The sequence below is a fragment of the Budorcas taxicolor genome, chromosome 16, assembly GCF_023091745.1.
Source record: "Budorcas taxicolor isolate Tak-1 chromosome 16, Takin1.1, whole genome shotgun sequence".
Lineage (NCBI taxonomy): Eukaryota > Metazoa > Chordata > Mammalia > Artiodactyla > Bovidae > Budorcas > Budorcas taxicolor.
This window is the reverse complement of record NC_068925.1, coordinates 33,234,369-33,256,273: the sequence shown is the minus strand read 5'-3', so window position 1 is coordinate 33,256,273 and position 21,905 is coordinate 33,234,369. Positions and strand designations below refer to the sequence as shown.

Genomic DNA, 21,905 nt, shown 5'->3' with positions numbered 1-21,905 from the left:
TTCGTAGTCAATTTCAGAGAATGCTAATTGGAGCACCACAGGAATAATTTCTACAGAAAAAATACTTATTTTAATAAAGAATATTAGTTTTCTTTAGGGTTTACTGAGGGATTATAGAACCAGAATAAAAAATATAAAAACTCAGCTAATCAAACCATTAAATACCTTATATTTTGAAGGCCTCTTAATATTAGCTGTTTATAAATGATTTTTACATAAAATCAAGTCATTTAAATTAATATACACATGCATTAAAGGGGCTTCCCTCCTGGCTCAGACAGTAGAAGATCTGCCTTCTATGTGGGACCCAGGGTTGGATCCCTAATTCGGGAAGATCTGCTGGAGAAGGAAATGGCAACCCACTCTAGTATTCTTGCCTGTGAATCTCATGGGCAGAGGAACCTGGCGGGTTATAGTCCATGGGGGTCGCAAACGGTCAAACGACTGAAGCGGCTTAGCACGCACATGGACTAAAAAACCATCTAAAACTAGTTTCGAAAATATATATATTCGCTCGAACCACACCATTAGGCATATTATTCAAAAATCATTTTTAAAAGAAAATATTCTAGTGAACTTTTCCTTAAAATGAGACAAACATTTAACATGTTACAGCTTCCAAATTTCAAAAAGCGAGATGTAAAACTTTCCCTCGGTTATTTTAGCTGGACATCTTGTCAAATTTCACAAGTAGGAACATCTTCATGTACCTAACAGTGGGCACAATACAGGCATGTCTTTGTTGCTATGAGAACCTCTATTTTGTAGGAGAAATCGCAGCCTTGACGACGCAATGTTTGCGCCGATTTTACAGCATGTTTTTCTACAGCGGTTCAGCTCCACCGGTAACACTAATGGCTCTCTGGTTTCCTGCCCGCCAGCCCAGTTTTCCGTCCCAGCTCCAGCGCTCGCCCGCTGTGCACTCGCGGTCTCTGGGAGCGGGCGGCGAGCACTGGACTGGCGAAAACGTGGGCCGGAGGTGGGGCAGATGGGAAGGGGAGGCGGCGGCACTGCGGGTTGCTTCTGTTACCCTCCGGAGTCGAGCTCTGCACCAGCTCTCCAGCTGCGTTTTAAAATCTGCAGTTAAAAAAAAAAGTCGAGCAACGGGGACGAGGAGAGCAGTGTGTCCCCAAATGGATCAGAAAAATGGGAAAGGAGGGGTTCTGAACTTTATTATTAAATACTTCCTCCATGCCAGAAAAATCAGGGTTCAGGGCTCGGTGCTGGGCAGAATAGGTTGAAGCCACCGACGCGGCTAAAAAGGGTCGCGGGCGCGGATCCGGGCTTCCGAGCGCCACGGGGTCCTAGCGGGAGCCGGGGGCGCGCGCGCTCGGAGCGTTCCTTCCCCCCACCCCCGCCCCAGGGTCTCCTTCCCTCGGGATTCGGAGCCTCCCGTCCTCCAGGGCCGACTCGCCGCGGGGCTGAAGGGTGTCAGGACGCCGTGACCTAGCTTAGCGACAGGCCTCGCCCCGGCGACGGCGCCGCAACAAGATGGCGGACGACAGAGACAGGGACGGCACAGGTAAGAGGCACCGCGAAGCGCAGCCCTCGCCGCCCGCCACGACCTCGGCCGCACCGGGGAGCTCCAGACAGAGTGGGACCCCCTACCTCTGGAGCCCCACCCTCAGGGAGAAGGCCGACCCAGCCAGGCCCCGCCGCCCGCCCTGCCGCGGAGGCCCCCTCCCCCGTTCCCGCCTCCCTCGCCCCGCCTCCCGGGCCCTCATCCCGCCCCCGCCCCCACCGTCCCGCCTTCGGAGCCCCGAGCCTCGCTTCCAGCGCGGGTTGCGGCCGAGGCGCCGGCCCGGAGGCCCATAATGGCGTCCTCGTTCACGGAGTCGAGGACACCGCCTCCAAGCCCTAGCTTGGGTTCTCGTTGCCGCAGGGGCCACGCCGGCAGCTCCTCAGGCTCTGGGCCCGCGCGGCGGCCTGGGTGAGGACGGCTCAGGCTGCGGGCGTCTGCCGTGCTCCTCCCCGGCTGCGCTGAAACCCCGCCCGGCCCAGACGGCTGGCGTTTGCGGCCACCATTTTGCCTTCGTAGCGGGGACGTGGGAGGACGGCTTGGAGGTCACCGCGACTGCGTCCGCTCCTCTAGGATCCGAAGCGCGCGCGCCGCCCGCCTGGTGTCTTGTCTTATGCGACAAACAAGACAAAATACAAAAAACTTTAATAAAGATGAAAGAGCAAACTCCAGAGGCGACGCGTAGAGCTCGGTGCGCAGGCCTGTCTCTGCGGCGCCACCAGACGGCCCAGCGCGATCGCGGCGGCAGAGGCGGGACTGGGCCTCCGGTCGCCGGGTGGGAGGCATTGATATGTTTTCATTATTAGGGGAAAGAAAACCTGCTGATCCATGTTTATTTGTTAAGACTGTTAACGTTTTAATTCAGCAGTTTGATTAAAAAGTTGATGCTTTTTTTTTTACCATCCTCCTTTAGTTACTCAAAAATAAGTCTGTATTTCAGTAATTGATGAACTCGTCGCTAAAACGTCAAGCCATTGAAATGATAGAGGTAAACATCTTAGAAATGAAAATAATACCCCACCTTTGTTCTTTTTTTGAGTGCTTGAGACATATCAGCATACCATTTTTCTCAGCATGGAACAAAGATGTAATGATATTAAGTAATATTTACAAATGTAGAAGCCAGCGCTGAGGTCGTCAGTCACTTGTCGTGGTGATCACGGAAGAAAGGCGGAGAAACACACGGCACTGTGCCAAAGAGCTACGTAGTGATAGCAATAATACTATTTGATTTGTTTTTTTTTTATGATTACGTTAGTTTGAAAAGCCCATCATTTTATAGATGTTACCTTCCTAAGATGTCCTTATAATTTTATTGTGCTGTTTTAAAAGTATAAGGTACGTCCCAAGATAATGATTACTTTTTTAATATTAGTTTTAAAACTTTCCCCAGAGGGACTTCCCTGGGGGTCCAGCGGTTAAGAATACGCCTGCTAGTGCAGGGGGCACAAGTTCCATCCCTCTTGGGGAAAGACTGCACATGCTAGGGAGCAGCTAAGCCCCTGCGCCACAACTGCTGAGCCTGGGCTCTCCAGCAAAAAAAAGCCCGGGGCATGAGAAGCTCCTGCGCCCCAGTGAAAAGTAGCCCCCGCTGGCAGGAACTAGAGAAGACCCAGTGCAGCTAAAAAAAAAACAAACAAAAAAACACAAAACTTCCCCAGAAAGACTTACCTTTGTTTATTAAAATTCTTATTTTTTAAAAAAAGGAAGACTTTCAGGAGATAATCATGGATTTTTAAAAAGATTTGATTAGGTCAGCCTGAGGAAAAGACACACTGGATTATGCTTCAGATACAGTTTGTTTTTCTTCATTAAAAAAATAGATTGAAAAGCTTTTTTGATTTTCAAGGATACTTTCCTATTTATAATAAACTATTTCAGAGAAGAAACAATTCTGTCTATAGCCATAGAAGTAACGACTGTTAAAATCAGACTGGGTGTCATTCATTCAGTTGACATGTGTTTAATGCCTACCATATGGAAGGCATTCTGAGTCAGGTTAGAACTTTGGAGGGTATTTTTTTCTCCCAAAGAAGGTAAGCTATATAAGGAAGATAAGACATTCACAAAAGGGAGAGAGCAGTCAGCTGGACTGGTATGTGCAGCCCATGTGCCAGCTGCTTGCCAGGTGTGCTGTATCCCCTGATGAGGGCAGCAGCCTGGTATCGCTGGGAGCTTGTAAGAAAGGAAGGAGGGCAGTCCGTGCCCCTGGCTTACTGAATTAGACTGCATTTATGCATTCCTGCCCGTGATCCACACGCACATTAAAGTTTGAGAAGCATTGTTACACGGTATATCTCAGTTACTCTTTACAACGGTCCTATGAGCTAATTGTAATTGCAGCTTGACGGGCATGATGAAATAGAAGTATGTTGTCTCGAGAATGAAATAAAGGTATGTTGTCTTAAGGATAAATTAGAGACTCATATGCTGATAACCATCTTTGAATACACATGTTTCACTCATATATTTGATTCTCTGCTCTGAAGTTTCAGAAATTACGCCTGACCAATTAATCCGAATAGGCTAGGCTTTGAGGATTCATTCAAACTAACTAAACTCATAAAGAGTTATGTACAAACCTGAATAATGATTTATTAATTTAAATTGGGGTATGATCTAAATTAATACATCGGTCAGGAAGCTGACCTCTGCAATGTCGTATATTGTTTCATGTGTATTAAGCTTTTGTAGAGGGTAGATTTATATGTCTAAAGTTGCTTGATGAACATGGAATCAAGCAAAAGAAAAGGATAGTTTTGAAGGCTATATCCTTTAAGCTCAAAGAGGATGGGGATCATTTCTTTATACTCAGTGTCTTGCAGAATATACAGCACATGGTAGAAATTCAATAAATATTGTCACATTCAGATAATTTAATTAAACGTGTTTGTTTTAATCAAAACATTATTTACTGTTTCGCCAAAGATCTACACCTAAAAGCATATACAATTATTGTTAGAGATTTTTTTCCCTCTTTCTTTCAAATAAGCTATATGCTTTTATTTCATCTGGCTCAACAAACGTTTTTTTTGAGAGCCAAAAAAATTCATTGGCATGTCTTTAAAAAATAACAACACATATATATTTTAAGTTGTTCATATTTAATCTTGAATTTTTTTCAAGTTCTAAAGGATTAAGTTTCTGGGTAGTCATCATGTCCAGCTCTTCAACATTTAGGGATTAATCTTGATACAAATAGTGAGAATATTGGTAAGAAATAGTAACTAAATCTATGATGGGCTATTTTGCTCTATTTATAAAAATTTTCTGTAAGATTATATACGTTGAAATGCTTAATTTGTAACATTTTTGTACCTTATACATAGTATAATTTATCTTTTTTCCTAGATTAGAAAATATGACATAAAGAATTTGAAATTCTAGAATCAAGTTGATTTTTTTTTAAAAGTACTTAATTTTATTTGTTTTACTAAAAGAAGAATGTTTGCAGCAGGATAGGGAAGATTATTTTTGAAGTTCTGTTATTTCCATGTAAGTTTCCTCAACCAGAGCGTCATTTATTAATTTTTTTCTTTTCCTCTGTTTTGTTTAAAATGAGGAATCAATGTAGTTGTTGATTCTTTGGATCTTTAAATCTTATTTTAATGTTACTATCTCTTAGAGACTTTTATATAGGACTGGAAGAATCTTCTATTTGTGATCAAAATCATGTCTAGGAAACAGACTGTTTAGGAATAACATTCTAATTTTTGGCAGGCCATTGAGCTTTGGAGAAGGCAGTGGCACCCCACTCCAGTACTCCTGCCTGGAAAATCCCATGGATGGAGGAGCCTGGTAGGCTGTAGTCCATGGGGTTGCTAAGAGTCCAACACGACTGAGCGACTTCACTTTCACTTTTCACTTTTATGCATTGGAGAAGGAAATGGAAACCCACTCCAGTGTTCTTGCCTGGAGAATCTCAGGGACGAGGGAGCCTGATGGGCTGGCGTCTACAGGGTCGCACAGAGTCAGACACAACTGAAGCGACTTAGCAGCATTGAGCTTTGGAAGGCATGTCAGTTGTGTTTTTTTTTTTTTTTTTTTTAATAAGACTCAGGTACTCAAAGTTCTTTCTAGGATTTATGATTTTTGTTTGTTTTAAAATATTCTTTTTACTTTGCATGCTTTGATAATATTGCTTGGTAAAGTATTTCCAATTCAGGAATCAGCTCCTAGATGGAAGAAGTTTTATAATTTTGTTTTGTGTTTGTTTCCCTGTATTGTGCCATTCCTCTTGAAACCCAGCATTTGGAAATCTAATGTAAAAAACTGGTTAATACTGCTTGTTGAAAAGTGAACTATTGATAGTATAGAGTGTAGTTCAAAATAGTAGAAAACTTGAGCACTGAAGTAAGATCTGAATTTAAATCATGGTTTCCTCAAGCTCTATCTGATCTTAGCCAAGATACTAAGTCTAGGGATCTTCACGTTCCTCAAATGTAAACTGGAAATAGTTATATCTATTTCATAATGTGTTGTAATGTGGACAGTATCTTCTTAGTCATTTATCACCCACCACAATGCCTGACATTAAAGGAATGCTGAATAAATTGGAAGAAGTGGTTGGTACATTTTAGGGAATTAGTGGCTGTTTAGTAGATTCCATATGTATGACATGAAATCTAAGTGTTCAGTTCAGATCAGTCGATCAGTCATGTCCAGTTCTTTGCGACCTCATGGACTGCACCGTGCCAGGCTCCCCTGTCTGTCACCAACTCCCAGAGCCTACTCAAACTCATGTCCATCGAGTTGGTGATGCCATCCAACCATCTCATCCTCTGTCATCCTGTTCTCCTCCTGCCCTCAATCTTTCCCAGCATTAGGGTCTTTTCCAATGAGTCAGTTCTTCATAGCAGGTGGCCAAAGTATTGGAGTTTCAGATTCGGCATCAGTCCTTCCTATGAATATTCAATATGATTTCCTTTAGAATTGACTGGTTTGATCTCCTTTCAGTCCAAGGGACTCTCAAGAGTCTTCCCCAACACCACAGTTCAAAAGCATCAATTCTTCAGGGCTCAGCTTTCTTTATAGTCCAACTTTCACATCCCATATCCATTCATGACTACTGGAAAACCATTGCTTTGACTAGATGGACCTTTGTTGGCAAAGTAATGTCTCTGCTTTTTAATATGCTATCTAGGTTAGTCATAGCTTTTCTTCTGAAGAGCAAGCATCTTTTAATTTCATGGCTGCAGTCACCGTCTGAAGTGATTTTGGAGCCCCCCAAAATAATAAAGACTATCACTGTTTCCATTGTTTCCCCATCTATTTGCCATGATGTGATGGGACCAGATGCCACAATCTTAGTTTTTTGAATGTTGAGTTTGAAGCCAGCTTTTTCACTGTCCTCTTTCACTTTCATCAAGAGGCTCTTTAGTTCTTTGCTTTCTGCCATAAGGGTGGTGTCATCTGCGTATCTAAGGTTATTTTTCCTAGCAATCTTCATTACAGCTTGCGCTTCATCCAGCCTAGCATTTTGCATGATCGTACTCTGCATGTAAGTTAAATAAGCACAGTGATAATACACAGCCTTAATGTACTCTTTTTCCTATTTGGAACCAGTCTGTTGTTCCATGTCCAGTTCTAACTGTTGCTTCCTGACCTGCATACAGATTTCTCAAGAGTCAGGTCAGGTGGTCTGATATTCCCTTCTCTTTCAGAATTTTCCACAGTTTATTATGATCCACACAGTCAAAGGCTTTGGCATAGTCAATAAAGCAGAAGTAGATGTTTTTCTGGAACTCTCTTGCCTTTTCAATGATCCAGCGGATGTTGGCAATTTGATCTCTGGTTCCTCTGCCTTTTCTAAAACCAGCTTGAACATTTGGAAGTTCACGGTTCACGTATTGTTGAAGCCTGGCTTGGAGAATTTTGAGCATTACTTTGCTAGTGTGTGAGATGAGTGCAATTGTGCAGTAGTTTGAGCATTCTTTGGCATTGCTTTTCTTAGGGATTGGAATGAAAACTGACCTTTTCCCGTCCTGTGGCCACTGCTGAGTTTTCCAAATTTGCTGGCATATTGAGTGCAGCACTTTCATAGCATCATCTCCCAGGATTTGAAATAACTCAACTGGAATTCCATCACCTCCACTAGCTTTGTTCATAGTGATGCTTCCTAAGGCCCACTTTCCAGGATGTCTGGCTCTAGGTGAATGATCACACCGTCATGATTATCTGGGTCGTGACGATCTTTTTTATACAGTTCTTCTGTGTATTCTTGCCACCTCTTCTTAATATCTTCTGCTTCTGTTAGGTCCCTACCATTTCTGTCCTTTATTGAGCCCATCTTTGCATGAAATGTTCCCTTGGTATCTCTAATTTTCTTGAAGAGATCTCTAGTCTTTCCCATTCTATTGTTTTCATCTATTTCTTTGCACTGATCTCTGAGGAAGGCTTTCTTATCTCTCCTTGTTATTCTTTGGAACTCTGCATTCAAATGGGTGTATCTTTCCCTTTTGCCTTTGCTTTTGACTAGTCTTATCAAGCCCTTATTTATTTTTTTCAGACCCACTCCCGAAACATACATCTTAAATTAACAAGATTGGAATGAACAATAGAAAGATTTTACCAGACCCACTCCCATAATATAATTTTAAGATGACAGGGTTAGTCAAAAGGTTCTTGTTAAGGAGAAACGTGTCCTCAAGCAAGATGCATTGTTATATTGACTAAGACAAAGTAACATAGAAAAAAACGTTTGTCCTTTTCTCCTTGAGAGCCCCAGACCCCTTTCTCCTTCTCGAGGGCTCTGGACCCCTTTCTCCTTGGGAATCCTGACTTCAACCTACCTAGGAACTGACTCTCTCAGTAAGAGTTATATCACTTACTGTTAATTCCATGGGATTTAGAACAGTTGTAGGATGTATTGCAGTCACTCTGTAAATACTTGTTGAAGGAATGAATGAGTGTAAAGAAATAACTTATTTTTTAAATGTAGCAATAAATTTGGAGCTTAAGACCTGGGCTTGAACGAACACTGCTTTTTTTTTCTTTTCCAGATTTCATTGGCATGTCATTTAATTTCCTTAGACTTCAGTTTAAAGAGTTCTTGATCGCATCAGCACTTTGAAATAGGCACTGGGCTAAATATTTAACATGAATTATGTTATTTAATTCTTTGAACAAACCTATGTGAGAGAGATCCCTTTTATCCCCTTTCTACAAATGAATAACAGGGGCTTGGATGGTAAAGCAGAATTCTAGTTTCAGCTCCAGCACTAAGTCTTGGAAGTCATCACCCCTGTTGCCGTAAACTGGAAGAAATACTTGGTAATTCTGACGAAAAGTTGAAGGCTATGTGGAAGCTGTGCTAGTGAGAAACTGCTGGCAACCTACAGCCTTAGGAAGTCTCTCATATTTTTTTGGGTTTTACTTCCAGGAACCCCACCAGGCTATCTGGTAAAGGGACAGGAAAGACCTCCTTATTGCTCTAGCAGGCAGAGGGGGAAAGTAACTGTTTTGAAATCTCCAGAACATTCTTCATAAAAAGATGTGCTTTCCAGGGGGAAAAGACATTACCAGAGCCTTGTCCTACCTATCTGTGTTTAGCCAGCCACAGTGCCCCATAGCCTTCTTATCTCATCTAAGAGGATGGGAAGTAGCTAAAAAACAGTTATAAGGGTCACATTCCAGAAACCAAAAACAAATTTAACCACGAGATTATAGATTGCTTTTCTTCACTCACACCTTATCACCACATAAATAGGACCCAGTGTAATACCAGTGTTTTACAGCTGGAAAGCGTAACTGCACACTGTGTCTAAGGAGGAATTCTGTCAGGAACCTGGCACCAGAGCTACAGGGAACAGGAAGCGGTAAACACACCCTCCTGTGCGCTCAGTCGCTTCAGTCATGCCGACTCTCTGTGACTCCATGGGCTGCAGCCAGCCAGGCTCCTCGGCCCATGGGGATTCTCCCAAGGATACTGGAATGGGTCGCCATGTCCTCCTCCAGGGGATCTTCCTGACCCAGGGATCGAACCTGTGTCTCTGGTCTCTTCCACTGGCAGGTGGGTTCTTTACCACTAATACCATCTGGGAAGCTCACACACACTGTATTGCTAGTCAAACAGGCATAAAGCCTCAGACTAATGACCTTCTATCTCAGTTCTTACTACCTGATGCATCAGGTGTGTTTTTTAACAAGAAGTTTCAAGGCATGCTAAAAGATAAGAGAAGCAACCTGAAGAGAAAGGAAGCATCAGAACCAGACTCAGGTACATTGTACAAATTTTGGAATTATCAGATAAAGAATTTAATGACTAATATGTTAAGGGCTGCAATGGAAAAAGTAGACAACATGCAAGAACAGATGAGTATTTCAAGTGGAGAGTTGAAAGCTCCAAGAAAGAAAAAGGAATATTAGAGACCAAATGCACTGTAACGGAAATGAAAGAATGCCTTTGATGTGCCCATCAGTAGACTTAACGTGACTGGGGAAAGAATCATTGAGCTTGAAGATGATGCCACTGGACACTTCCCAAACTGAAATGCAGAGAGAAAAAGTGAAAAACCAAAGAAAAACCAGAACATCCAAGAACTGGGACAATTTTAAAAGGTCTAAAATACACATAATTGGAACTACCAGAAGAAAAGGAATCAAAGAATGAAGCACAAGAAATATTTGAAATAATAACAGCCAAGAGGAGAGATGTCCCTGGCAGTCCAGTGATTCAAACTCCACACTCCCAATACAAGGGGGCCCAGATTCGATCCCTGGTCAGGGAATTAGATCCCACATGCTACAACTAAGACTTAGTGTGACTAAATAAAATAAATAAATAAATGTAAATATTAAAAAATAATGGCCAAGAATTTTCCAAAATTAATGACTGACACCAAACCAGATCCAGGAACCTAACTGAACACCATCAGGATAAATACCAAAAAGCTATGCCTCAGTTCAGTTCAGTTCAGTCACTCAGTCGTGTCCGACTCTTTGCGAACCCGTGAATCACAGCACGCCAGGCCTCCCTGTCCATCACCAACTCCCAGAGTTCACGCAGACTCACGGCCATCGAGTCAGTGATGCCATCCAGCCATCTCATCCTCTGTCGTCCCCTTCTCCTCCTGCCCCCAATCCCTCCCAGCATCAGAGTCTTTTCCAGTGAGTCAACTCTTCACATGAAGTGGCCAAAGTACTGGAGTTTCAGCTTTAGCATCATTCCTTCCAAAGAAATCCCAGGGCTGATCTCCTTCAAAATGGACTGGTTGGATCTCCTTGCAGTCCAAGGGACTCTCAAGAGTCTTCTCCAACACCACAGTTCAAAAGCATCAATTCTTCGGCACTCAGCCTTCTTCACAGTCCAACTCTCACATCCATACATGACCACAGGAAAAACCATAGCCTTGACTAGATGGACCTTAGCTGGCAAAGTAATGTCTCTGCTTTTGAATATACTATCTAGGTTGGTCATAACTTTTCTTCCAAGGAGTAAGCGTCTTTTAATTTCATGGCTGCAGTCACCATCTGCAGTGATTTTGGAGCCCCAAAAAATAAAGTCTGACACTGTTTCCACTGTTTCTACATCTATTTGCCATGAAACGATGGGACCAGATGCCATGATCTTCATTTTCTGAATGTTGAGCTTTAAGCCAACTTTTTCACTCTCCTCTTTCACTTCCATCAAGAGGCTTTTTAGCTCCTCTTCACTTTCTGCCATAAGGGTGGTGTCATCTGCATATCTGAGGTTATTGATATTTCTCCCGGCAATCTTGATTTCAGCTTCTGTTTCTCCCAGTCCAGCATTTCTCATGATGTACTCTGCATAGAAGTTAAATAAGCAGGGTGACAATATACAGCCTTGATGTACTGCTTTTCCTATTTGGAACCAGTCTGTTGTTCCATGTCCAGTTCTAACTGTTACTTCCTGACCTGCATAAAGATTTCTCAAGAAGCAGGTTAGGTGGTCTGGTATTCCCATCTCTTTCAGAATTTTCCACAGTTTATTGTGATCCACACAGTCAAAGGCTTTGGCATAGTCATTAAAGCAGAAATAGATGTTTTTCTGGAACTCTCTTGCTTTTTCCATAATCCAGCAGATGTTGGCAATTTGATCTCTGGTTCCTCTGCCTTTTCTAAAACCAGCTTGAACATCAGGAAGTTCACGGTTCACGTATTGCTGAAGCCTGGCTTGGAGAATTTTGAACATTACTACTAGCATGTGAGATGAGTGCGATTGTGCAGTAGTTTGAGCATTCTTTTGCATTGCCTTTCTTTGGAATTGGAATGAAATTGGAATTTCCAGTCCTGTGGCCATTGCTGAGTTTTCCAAATTTGCTGGCATATTGAGTGCAGCACTTTCACAGCATATCTTTCAGGATTTGAAACAGCTCAACTGGAAGTCCATCACCTCCACTAGCTTTGTTCGTAGTGATGCTTTCTAAGGCCCACTTGACTTCACTTTCCAAGATGTCTGGCTCTAGATTAGTGACACATCATCATGATTATCTGGGTCGTGAAGATCTTTTTTGTACAGTTTTTCTGTGTATTCTTGCCACCTCTTATTAATATCTTCTGCTTCTGTTAGGTCCTTACCATTTCTGTCCTTTATCGAGCCCATCTTTGCATGAAATGTTCCCTTGGTATCTCTGATTTTCTTGAAGAGATCTCTAGTCTTTCCCATTCTGTTGTTTTCCTCTATTTCTTTGCGTTGATCGCTGAAGAAGGCTTTCTTATCTCTTCTTGTTATTCTTTGGAACTCTGCATTCGGATGCTTATATCTTTCCTTTTCTCCTTTGCTTTTCGCCTCTCTTCTTTTCACAGCTATTTGTAAGGCCTCCCCAGACAGCCATTTTGCTTTTTTGCATTTCTTTTCCACGGGGATGGTCTTGATCCCTGTCTCCTGTACAATGTCATGAACCTCATTCCATAGTTCATCAGGCACTCTATCTATCAGATTTAGTCCCTTAAATCTATTTCTCACTTCCACTGTATAATCATAAGGGATTTGATTTAGGTCATACCTGAATGCTATGCCTAGGTATATTATATTTCAAATTGCAGAAAACCAAAGATAACAAGAAAATCCTGAAAGAAGTCAGAAGAAAAGAAAGAAGCCTTACCTAGGCTTCTTGTCAGAAACAATGTAAAGCAGGAGAGCATGGATTAGAGTAGTGTTGATAGACAGGTAAAGCAGTATGACCAAGGCCAGCCACTTAGCTCACTGCTGAAACAAGGACTCACGTTCAAGTCTGTCTGACTCCAAAGCCAATGCTCTTAGTCGCTATACCCCACATAGAGAAGTCAAGGGGAATTTTATTATAAAAGGAAGGAAAACTTGGCCCATGATCTCCTTATCTGGAGCAGTAGTTCCCAAACATTAATGAACTTCAGCCTCACCTGAAGGGCTAGTTAAACCACAGATTGCTAAGCACCATTCCCAGAGTTTCTTCACCTGTAAGTCTGGGGCTGGTGGGCTGAGGATGGGCTCTTGAGAATCTGCATTTCTAACAAAGTTACTGGAGTATGAGGATGCTATTAAAAACCATTGATCTAGATTCTAGGGTAAAGTTTCAGTGTATTTGCTTCTAGGTTTTTTCTAGACAGATTTGTATTTTGTTTTGTTTTACAGATTTGAGATTACATTGTATACAGTTTTATATCCAGCTTTTGTACTTATTATTATAAGCACTTTTTCAGTGAATCAGTATTTCTCAGCATTATTTTTAATAGCTGCATTTATTATATTTATGAATTATATTTAACTAATGGCACCCCACTCCAGTACTCTTGCCTGGAAAATCCCATGGGCAGAGGAGCCTGGTAGGCTGCAGTCCATGGGGTCGTGAAGAGTCGGACATGACTGAGCGACTTCACTTTCACTTTTCACTTTTCACTTTCATGCATTGGAGAAGGAAATGGCAACCCACTCCAATGTTCTTGCCTGGAGAATCCCAGGGATGGGGGAGCCTGGTAGGCTGCCGTCTATTGTGTCGCACAGAGTCGGACACGACTGAAGTGACTTAGCAGACTTAGCAGAAGCTTTCCCTGACTATTGGATGTCTACGCTGTTTCCAGATTTTCTGTGCTATAAATAATGCTGCAGAATAATGCCACTGCAGTAAATGGTCAATGAATGTCTTGTATCAAGAATGTTTTGACACAGCTTTGATCCCCACTGTCTATCCCCTTTGGAAAAATGATTTCATTCCTTCTCCTCTTTGTTGGTTCATACTAGTTATTTATGAGTTACAGAAGATAATCTCATTTCTAAATTCTATGAGTACTTATTGTGATCCTTTTTACTAATTACATTATTTTCTTTTAAAAATGGTTAATTAATCGAAGATACACAATTGCCAGTCAGAGCTTATGATTAGAATAAGATACATATTTGCTTGCTGTTTGTCTGTCCTGCTACAGTGGAAACTTCATGAAGTTAGAGACTTTATTTCACTTTCTATCAATTCCTTGGGATTTAGACCAATTATAGGCTTTATTGTAATCAATCTGTACATGTTTGTTGAAGGAATAAATAAACCAAGGGTAACATATTGAGTAAAGTAGTTTAGTGTCATCTTGCATGGTCTTTTCATGGGTAAATGTGTTTTTTTTTTAACCTTCTAAAAATATTGAAAATAGTTCAGAGCTACCCTTGTTACATTTGCAGAAGCACTTAGATTGGAAATTACATTTTAAATCCAACTTCATTGTTTAAAATGCTAGAATGGCATTTCTGCTTCAACATGATGATTGAGTACCCATGTTTATTTTTGCCCTTACTGAAATCCCACAGAATGACAGTAAAAGAATTAAAAAAAAAAAAAAAGGCATAGGCTTACAAAGATAAAGAGAATAGGAGAGGAGATAATAGGGGTTTATAAAAAGACATTACTAGAGGAGATAATAATTTATTAAATGGATGAATGAGTGGCCACTAACTTAGCAGAACCAAAGAAAATAAACATAAGCCTGTGGAGGAGGGAGCCAAAAAGAAACAAACCAAGGGAAGCTGTGAAATCCTGGTAATTTTTAGAACTGGAGGCAGCAGCCACCTCTGATGGCCTGTGTGTGGAGTGAGACTAAATATGGGGGGTTTGGATGAAAGTCATAAGGCAAGTGGTTGGATCTCTCATCCTTTGGCGTAACCAGGTGATAACTTCTGGAAATTTAAGTCAGAGAAATTCAGGATGCAGGGATGCCTGGCACAGTAGGGGGTGATGTGCTATTATTATCACCAACTTTGATATAGTAGCTAACGGTAACATTTGTATTCAGTTTAATAGTATCACACAGGTTAAATACTTCTGTTGTTGTTGTCAGTTGCTAAGTTTTGTCTGAGTCTTTGCAACTCCATGGACTGCAGCACACCAGGCTTCCCTGTCCTTCACTATCTCTCAGAGTTTGCTCAGATTGATGTCCATTGAGTCAGTGATGCTATCTAACCTTCTCATCCTCTGCCGCCTGCATCTCCTTTTGCCTTCAATCTTTCCCAGCATCAGGGTCTTTTCCAATGAGTTGGCTCTTCTCATCAGATGGCCAAAGTATTGTAGCTTCAGCATCAGCCCTTCCAATGAATATTCAGGGTTGATTTCCTTTAGGATTGACCGATTTGATCTCTTTGCAGTCCACGGGACTCTCAAATACTTCTGAGTAGGACCCAAGATAATAAACCTCAAAAGTGGTAGTCTGTTTAATAGGATGTCAAAGAGATAGAAATTTGAAATTCTAATAATTAAGATCTTCATTAGTTAAAAGGAAAGGGAACTATGCAACTTTTTAATTGGTTAGTAGATTTGCATTGGTAACTACATTATAAAATAGCATAAGCACTAAAGGCTTCAAAAGAAGAGTGAAAGGTGAAATCAGTAAGTGAAATTTCATAGAAACTGTGCAATATAATGAAGTGAGAGGGAAAGTGTTTCAAATGTGACCAGTTTCAATGACTTTGTCTGCATTATACTTCAACTGCCCACTTTCATGGCTGAACTTGTATCTTATAACATCTAGAATTGTGCGACCTCTGACATCCTCAATTCAGATATTTTATTCTTGAACTGCCTTTTTATTCATCACTGATTATTTTTAAGAATAATTTTGAATAATAATTTTGTAAAATAATTTCAAATTTACAGAAAAATTGTAATAGTACAGAGAATTCCCACATTCCCTTTACCCAGATTAATTTCAATATTTTGTCACATTTTATCACTCTCTCTCATATATATACATATAACTTGTTGTATGTATCTGTTATATATGTATATTCTTTACTTGAAACATTTAAGAGTAGTATGTTGCAGTTGTACCGCTTTCTTCCTTAATACTTTTGTATATATTTCCTAGGAACAAAGATAATCTCTTATGTAAAATCTCTGTGAAGTTTAATTTAGATACACTTAAAAAAATTTAAGTATGGTTGATTTATTAGTTTCAGGTATACAGCAGTAGTTTAGATATATATATATATTTCTTTTTTTCAGATTATTTTCCATTGTAGGTTATTATAAGATATTGAATATAGTGCCTTGTACTATATACAGTAAATCCTTATTGTTTATCTATTTTATGTGTAGTATTTTGTGTCTATTAATCCCATACTCCTAGTTTATTCCTCCTCCCTACTCTTTCCTCTTTAGTAACCATTAGTTTGTTTTCTGTATCTGTGAATCTGTTTCTGTTTTGTATATAGATTCATTTGTATTATTTTTCAGATTCTACATATAAATGATATCATATAATATTAGTCTTTTTCTGACTGACTTCAGTTAGTATAATATTCTCTAGGCCCATGCATGTTGTTGCAAATAACATTCTTTTTAATAACTAATATTCCTCTGTGTGTGTGTGTGTAACTCTATTTTTAGTTTTTAAAGGAAACTCCATACTGTTTGCAAGTGTCTGTACCAATTTACATTCGAATCAACAGTGTAGGAGGGTTCCCTTTCCTTCACACTCCCTCTAGCATTTATTATCTATAGACTTTTTTTGATGATAGCCATTCTAACCAGTATGAGGTGATACCTCATTCTAGTTTTGATTCACATTAATAATTAGTCATGTTGAGTGTCTTTTCTTGTGCCTGTTGGGCACCTGTATGTCTTTTTGGAGAAATGTCTACTTAGGTCTTTGATTAGGTTGTTTGTTTTTCGATAGTTAATTGTATGGGGTGTTTATATTCTTGGCTATTACTCTTATCAATCACATTGTTTGCAAATATTTTTTCCCAGTTCATAGGTTATCTTTTCATTTTGTTGACAGTTTACTTTGCTGTGCAAAACTTTTAATTTTGATTAGGTTATATTTGTTTACTTTTGCTTTCATTTCTTTTGCCTTGGGAGACTAAGAAAATATTCCTACAATTTATGTCTGAGAATGTTTTGCCTATGTTCTCTTCTAGGAGTCTCTTCATGGTGTCATGTCTTATATTTAGGTCTTTAAAACATTTTGAGTTCATTTTTGTATATGGTGTGAGGGAATGTCCTAATTTTATTAATTTACAAGTGGCAGCCCAGTATTCCCAATACCGCTTACTGAAGAGATTATCTTTTCTCTGTTGTATTTGATTGCTGTCTTGCTGTATATTAATTGACTGTAAGTATGTGGGTTTATTTCTGGGCTCCCTATTCTGTTTCATTGGTCCACATATCTTTTTTATGCCAACATTAGGCTGTTTTGATTATTATAGCTTTGTAGTAGTCTCTGACAGAGAAGGCAATGGCACCCCACTCCAGTACTCTTGCCTGGAAAATCCCATGGACGGAGGAGTCTGGAAGGCTGCAGTCCATGGGGTCGCTGAGGGTCAGGTACGACTGAGTGACTTAACTATCACTTTTCACTTTCATGCATTGGAGAAGGAAATGGCAACCCACTCCAGTGTTCTTGCCTGGAAAATCCCAGGGACGGGGGAGCCTGGTGGGCTGCCGTCTATGGGGTCGCACAGAGTCAGACACGACTGAAGTGACTTAGCAGCAGCAGCAGCAGCAGCAGCAGCAGCAGCAGCAGCAGCAGCAGTAATCTCTGAAGTGTAGAAGGATTATGCCTCCAGCTTTGTTCTTTTTCATCAAGATTCCTTTGGCAATTCTGGGTCTTTTGTGGGTCCATGTAAATTTTAATATTATTTGTTCTAGTTCTGTGAAAAATGTCATGGGTATTTTGATAGTGATTGTATGAGACCTGTAGATTGCTTTGTGTGGGATAAGCCATTTTAACAATGTGAGTTCTCCCAATCCAAGAGCATGGGAGATCTTTCCATTCTTTTAATAATTTTCAATTTCCTTTATCAATGTTTTATAATTTTCAGCATATAGGTCTTTCACCTCCTTGTTTAAGTCTATTCCTAGGTATTTCTTTTTGACCTAATTTTAAGCAGGATTATATTTTTGCATTCTATTTCTGATATTTTGTTAGTATAAAGTAATGCAACAAATTTCTTTATATTAATCTTGTATCCTGCTACCTTGCTGAATTCATTTATTGGTTCTAATGGTTTTTGTGTGGAGAATTTAATGCCTTTGCATAGAGTATCTTGTCATTTGCAAATAGTGACAGTTTTACCTCTTCCCTTCCAATTTGGATATGTTTTATTTTTTTTTTGTCTGATTTCTGTGGCTAGGATTTCCAATACTATGTTCAATAGAAGTGATAAGAGTGGGCATCCTCCCTATTCATTTTTTCACTTCTTATATGACAGAGAAAATACAAGTCATAAAAATAGGAGCTTCTTCAATTTATTCATACGTACATGTGCATCTACTGAATTATTGCAAAAGCCTCTTGTTTTACTTATTTTCATTTACCATGTTGAAAATCTGCTTATCTGATGATGAATTCTCTGTCAGAAACCTTTCATGTTTCCCATTGCCTTCAGTTCAGTTCAGTTGCTCAGTTGTGTCCGACTCTTTGCGGCCCCCTGAATCACAGTACAGCAGGCCTCCCTGTCCATCACCATTGCCTTAGTATGGTCTAATTCTCTAATGGAGCAGACTGTGATGTTTTAGTTCTCCAGGTTCTTCTCTAACCACAAGTCTGGTAGGTGCCACCCTTCATGCCTTCTATATTGTACCATAATGGACAGTTTATTTGTTTTTTCCATAATGAAAGTTCTAAGCCTCTGTATATATTGTTTTCTCATCCTGGGCTTTCTTGAATAAATCGTATTGTTTAGTGGTTCAGAACATGAAATTGAGAGTAAGTCTTTATGGATTTGAATTCCAGCTCTACCTCTTAATAGCTGGATCTCAAAAGAGTTGGACATGACTTAGTGACTGAACAACAGCAACAATTTTAGGCTAGGTACATAACTATTCTAACTTCTTTGCATGTTAAATGAGGAGTAAATTAGAAGCTACCTCATACAGTGGTAAAGTATGTAGTAAGAGTTCTATATATTATATCACTAATTACTTAGTGTGTCAGGCACTGTGATGGACATTGGAGAATAGAACATATTTGGGTCTTACCGTCTTAAGAGATTATATACTGTAGAGAAGAGAACCATAATTCAGTGATATTTGGGATAAACTCAAAAAGTTCTAGAAGAGGGACCCCTGAGTTAATTTTTTCTTACTTCAGGGGCTTTGAGTGTGGCATTCCCTGTTCTGAAAAACCTACTGTTGTTGTTGTGTAGTTGCTAAATTATGTCTGACTTGTTTGCGACCGTATGGACTGTAGCCCGCCAGACTCCTCTATCCAGGGGATTTACTAGGCAGGAATACTGGAGTGGGTTGTCATTTCCTTCTGTAGGAATTATTCCTGACACAGGAATAGAACCCATGTCTCCTGCACTGGCAGGCAGATTCTTTACCACTGAGTCACCGAGGAAGCCCCCCAAACCTACTAGTTTTCAGCTAAAAGGACTGCAGATTCAAAAGCCTGAATAAATAAAGGAGCATGGCTTACTAGAAATATTTAATAAGGGTCAGTGTAGCTGGTGTGAAGAAGTGAGGGTGGGTGAGACTGTAAGACGGTAGGCCGAAACCACACCTATTAGATGACCAGGTCAGGGGTACTGACCTCTATCCAAGAGCAAGAGGAAGTCATTGAAGCCTTTTAACTAGGGAGATAATACAATTCAGTTTATGTTTTTAAGAGGTCCAAGGTCCTTTGCCTACACTGTGGCAGATTGGATCAGGGCAAGAGCAGATGATGATGGTGTTATCTTGGACTAGGTGGTAGCAGAGGAAATAGGTAAGAAGGTTTTAGAGCCTAGAGATTCTGAATTTCTTTGCGACTGGATGTTGAGATTTGAAGAGGGTTAGGGATGAATTAATGCCTCTCCATTTCCATTTCTGACTATTTCTTCATCTTTACCTAAGTCTCACTCTAAAAACTGAGGTGGGTGTCACTCTTGTGCTTCTATAACACTCTGTACATACTTTGCTGAGTTTTAGCACATCTGCTATTATAGTTCACTGTAGCTGGTTTGGTTTCCTTTTAAATTAAAATGTATTTCTGGTACATGATCAATAAATATTTGATAAATGAAAGCACATAGTAACATAAAGCTAGATCATGAGCGAATACCATACAGTATTTTAAGCCAGGTGTTTTGGTGACAGATTGTTTTTGGATCAAGCCATTTATAAAATAAGAATTCATTAAGAATGCCTCCTCCCCCCAAAACACCTTAATGGGTTCTTAACATTTTCTTTTTTAACAGCGTATCTCTGGAATAGGTATTGGCATTATTTGTGGAATGCATTTCTTTACCTTCTTTGTTGTGTGTTTTAAACAGGTCTCATGATAAGGATTTCTCTTGGGGCTTATTATTTTCTCTTAATTTATGTAGGTGGGGTTTTGAGTACCTAGTATTTAAATATATATACAGACATCTTAGCTTTAAAAAAAAAACCCAGCTGTGATATTTAAAAACTCTTCTATTCTCCCTGGGTAGTGGGGCCAGTATTTGGTAGCTGGTGCTGAAATTGAAAACCCTTGATTACGTCCTTGCCCTGGGACTGTGTCAGTGGCAACTATCACTCAATGGGACAGAAGGAAAGGAAACAAAACAAAAGCCTCTCTGTTTTCTTAAGCAGTTTGACATATATTTTGGTTAATATAGCTCCTTCTGTATTTATTATCATTAATTTCCTCTTTTGAAATTAAATGTTAAGTAGTTTTGGTTTGGGGCTTCCCTAGTGACTCAGATGGTAAAGAATCCACCTGCAATGCTGGAGGCCTGAGTTCAATCCCTGAGTTGGGAAGATCCCCTGGAGGAGGACATGGCAACCCACTCCAGTATTCTTGCCTGGAGAATCCCCATGGACAGAGGAACCTGGTGGGTTACAGTCCATGGGGTCACAAAGAATCGGACGTGACTGAGCAACTAAGAATAGCACAGTTTTGGTTTTGTCTTGGTATGGTTTGATTTTAACTTGGTATAATAGATAATTTTTAGCCCTAGTATTTCTATTGCTGAAAAACAAATATGTCAAATTGTTGGCTTTGGTAATGTGTAATATGGGAAGAAGGTAAAAGTAATTACTGTGCAGTAATATAACTTGCCTCTGAGATTTCACCAATTAAAAGGCATTTTATTATTGTATTGTATTAATTTAGTTGTATTTATTTTATAAAAAAGAAGTTTGCTGTATGCTTTTGTGACCTAGAAGGGTAGGAACAACTATGAATAATGTAAATAATATAAAATATATACATTTTATTTGTATTTTTTAATCTTTTTTTTAACATTAATTTATTTGGCTGCACTGGATCTTAGTTGCAGCATGTGGGATCTAGTTCCCTAACCAGGGAATGAACCGGGACCTCCTGCTTTGGGAACATGGAGTCTTAACCACTGGACCACTAGGGAAGTCCCTATTTAGTCCCTATTTTTAAAAAGATGATTTGCATATCTAACCCAATAGTTAAAGTAATTACTAGTTCAAAAAATATTATTAGTGAGATACCAACAGATTCTGGTAAGGTTTACGACTTCATGGAAACCAGTGTAGGAAGCTCAAGCTTCCCTGGTGGCTCAGATGGTAAAGAAGCTGCCTGCAATGCAAGAGATCCAGGTTTGATCCCTGGGTCAGGAAGATCCCCTGGAGAAGGGAATGGATGCCAACTACAGTTTCTTGCCTGGAGAATTCCATGGACAGCGGAGCCTGGTGGGCCATAGCCCATGGGGTCGCAGAGTCAGACACAACTGAGTGACTAACACACGCATGCAAACCAATGCTAATAATCCTGGGTGAAATTATTTAATAGAGTTTTTCCTTTTTTCTCTTTCATTACATTTCATGTAAATGAGTACAGTTGACTCTTGAACAATGTGGGGTTGGGGGAATGCCACCCACAGCATAGTTGCATATCTGCATATAATTTATACTGGTCCTCCTTATATAGGTGATTCTTCCTTGTCCATGGTCTGTATCTCAAATTCAATCAACTCTGGACTCTTGTAGTATTGTAGTATTTACAGTTGTTCAAGGGTCAACTG

The 21,905-nt window shown here is 40.1% G+C and overlaps 1 protein-coding gene across 2 annotated transcripts in view; it reads left to right on the top strand.

Moving 5' to 3' along the window:
• The first annotated feature begins 1,149 nt into the window (after positions 1–1,149).
• The window catches only part of EFCAB2 (EF-hand calcium binding domain 2), a 117,766-nt gene continuing 97,010 nt past the window's right edge, over positions 1,150–21,905 (top strand). The window contains exons 1-2 of one of the 2 annotated variants that reach the window (XM_052653963.1): positions 1,431–1,522; positions 1,883–2,351. In XM_052653963.1, coding sequence (XP_052509923.1) covers positions 1,492–1,522; positions 1,883–2,325 — 474 coding nt within the window. In that variant the 5' untranslated portion in view covers positions 1,431–1,491 and the 3' untranslated portion in view covers positions 2,326–2,351. Of the gene's footprint in view, positions 1,523–1,882; positions 2,352–21,905 lie in introns of those variants that run through there. The other variant, XM_052653962.1, reaches the window with a different exon arrangement.